Source organism: Ovis canadensis, chromosome 12 (assembly GCF_042477335.2).
Source record: "Ovis canadensis isolate MfBH-ARS-UI-01 breed Bighorn chromosome 12, ARS-UI_OviCan_v2, whole genome shotgun sequence".
Lineage (NCBI taxonomy): Eukaryota > Metazoa > Chordata > Mammalia > Artiodactyla > Bovidae > Ovis > Ovis canadensis.
Genome location: NC_091256.1, coordinates 27,692,955 through 27,694,310, shown reverse-complemented (window position 1 = coordinate 27,694,310; position 1,356 = coordinate 27,692,955). Strand labels below are relative to the sequence as shown.

The following is a 1,356-nucleotide window of genomic DNA, read 5'->3' as shown; positions in this document are numbered from 1 at the left end:
CACTCTGTATAATCGGCTCCAGTTTCATCCATCTCATCAGAACTGATTCAAATGAATTCTTTTTAACGGCTGAGTAATACTCCATTGTGTATATGTACCACAGCTTTCTTATCCATTCATCTGCTAATGGACATCTAGGTTGTTTCCATGTCCTGGCTATTATAAACAGTGCTGCGATGAACATTAGGGTACATGTGTCTCTTTCAATTCTGGTTTCCTCGGTGTGTATGCCCAGCAGTGGGATTGCTGGGTCATAAGGTAGTTCTATTTTTGGTTTTGAGCTCAAGAAAAATGGACTTGAGTTGACCCACTCTATCTGCTGTAAAGTAACTAATGCTTAACTTTCCACCCTCCCTCCCCATCCTCCTGAATAGATTTACACTGACCACCCATCTCTCACGGTTTTACTGGAAAAGGTAAGTTACTTGCATGAGTGAACAGTTATTCTAGCTAGTTCTGGACTGATCCACAAAACTTGGTCTTTTCTGGAGTACCTCCTCTTCATCCTAAGAGACAGGCCAGTTCTTACTAGAAAAAAAATCGGCGGTACAGAAAAAGTACGATAACAGACAACAAAAGTAAAGTAAAAAGGTGAGTTTATTCCACTGAGAAGGTGGGTGGCTCTGAAAAGAACCTTTAGAACGTCAAGTGGCTGGGCAACTCGTGCGAGCGCCGAGTCCCCACAGGGACTCACTTGGAGCTGGTGTACTTGGTGACCGCCTTGGTGCCCTCGGACATGGCGTGCTTGGCTAGCTCGCCGGGCAACAGCAGTCGCACGGCCGTTTGGATCTCCCAGGAAGTGATGGTTGAGCGCTTGTTGTAATGGGCTAAGCGCGACGCTTCGCTGGCGATGCGCTCGAAGATGTCATTGACAAATGAGTTCATGATGCCCATGGCTTTGGACGAGATGCCGGTGTCCGGGTGCACCTGTTTCAACACTTTGTACACGTAGATGGAATAGCTCTCCTTGCGGCTGCACTTGCTCTTCTTGCCATCCTTTTTCTGGGCTTTGGTCATGGCTTTCTTGGAACCCTTCTTGGGCGCGGGAACAGATTTTGCCGGCTCAGGCATAACGTCAAGCACAAGCTATAGGGCCTACCGGGAACGCCGACGACAACAGGCAGCCGCAAAGCAGTTTAAACATAACATTTAGTATTCATAAAACATTTGGAGCTAATTATTAACATCTCACCGATTATAAAGTGAATATCTATTATAAGGTCTTTTTTTTTTCTAGATGTAATAATAGTAAATACCATCAAGTACATCTATGGTATTTACTGTATACCAGATACTCTCCTAAATATTTTGCGTAAATTGACCTAAGTTAATCCTCATAACAAACTAATCAAATAG

General features: G+C 44.3%; 1 protein-coding gene across 1 annotated transcript; it reads right to left on the bottom strand.

Annotated features, from left to right (window-relative positions):
- Positions 1 to 579: 579 nt before the first annotated feature.
- On the bottom strand, positions 580 to 1,105 carry LOC138415867 (histone H2B type 1-F/J/L-like). The gene has a single exon (XM_069544403.1). The coding sequence runs from the start codon at positions 1,069 to 1,071 to the stop codon at positions 691 to 693; it is 381 nt and encodes a 126-aa protein (XP_069400504.1). The 5' UTR covers positions 1,072 to 1,105; the 3' UTR covers positions 580 to 690.
- Between the last annotated feature and the right edge of the window lie 251 nt (positions 1,106 to 1,356).

Coding starts and splice junctions, on each gene's coding strand:
- LOC138415867 (XM_069544403.1), bottom strand. CDS start 1,071: ATGCCTGAGCCGGCAAAATCTGTTCCCGCGCCCAAGAAGGGTTCCAAG.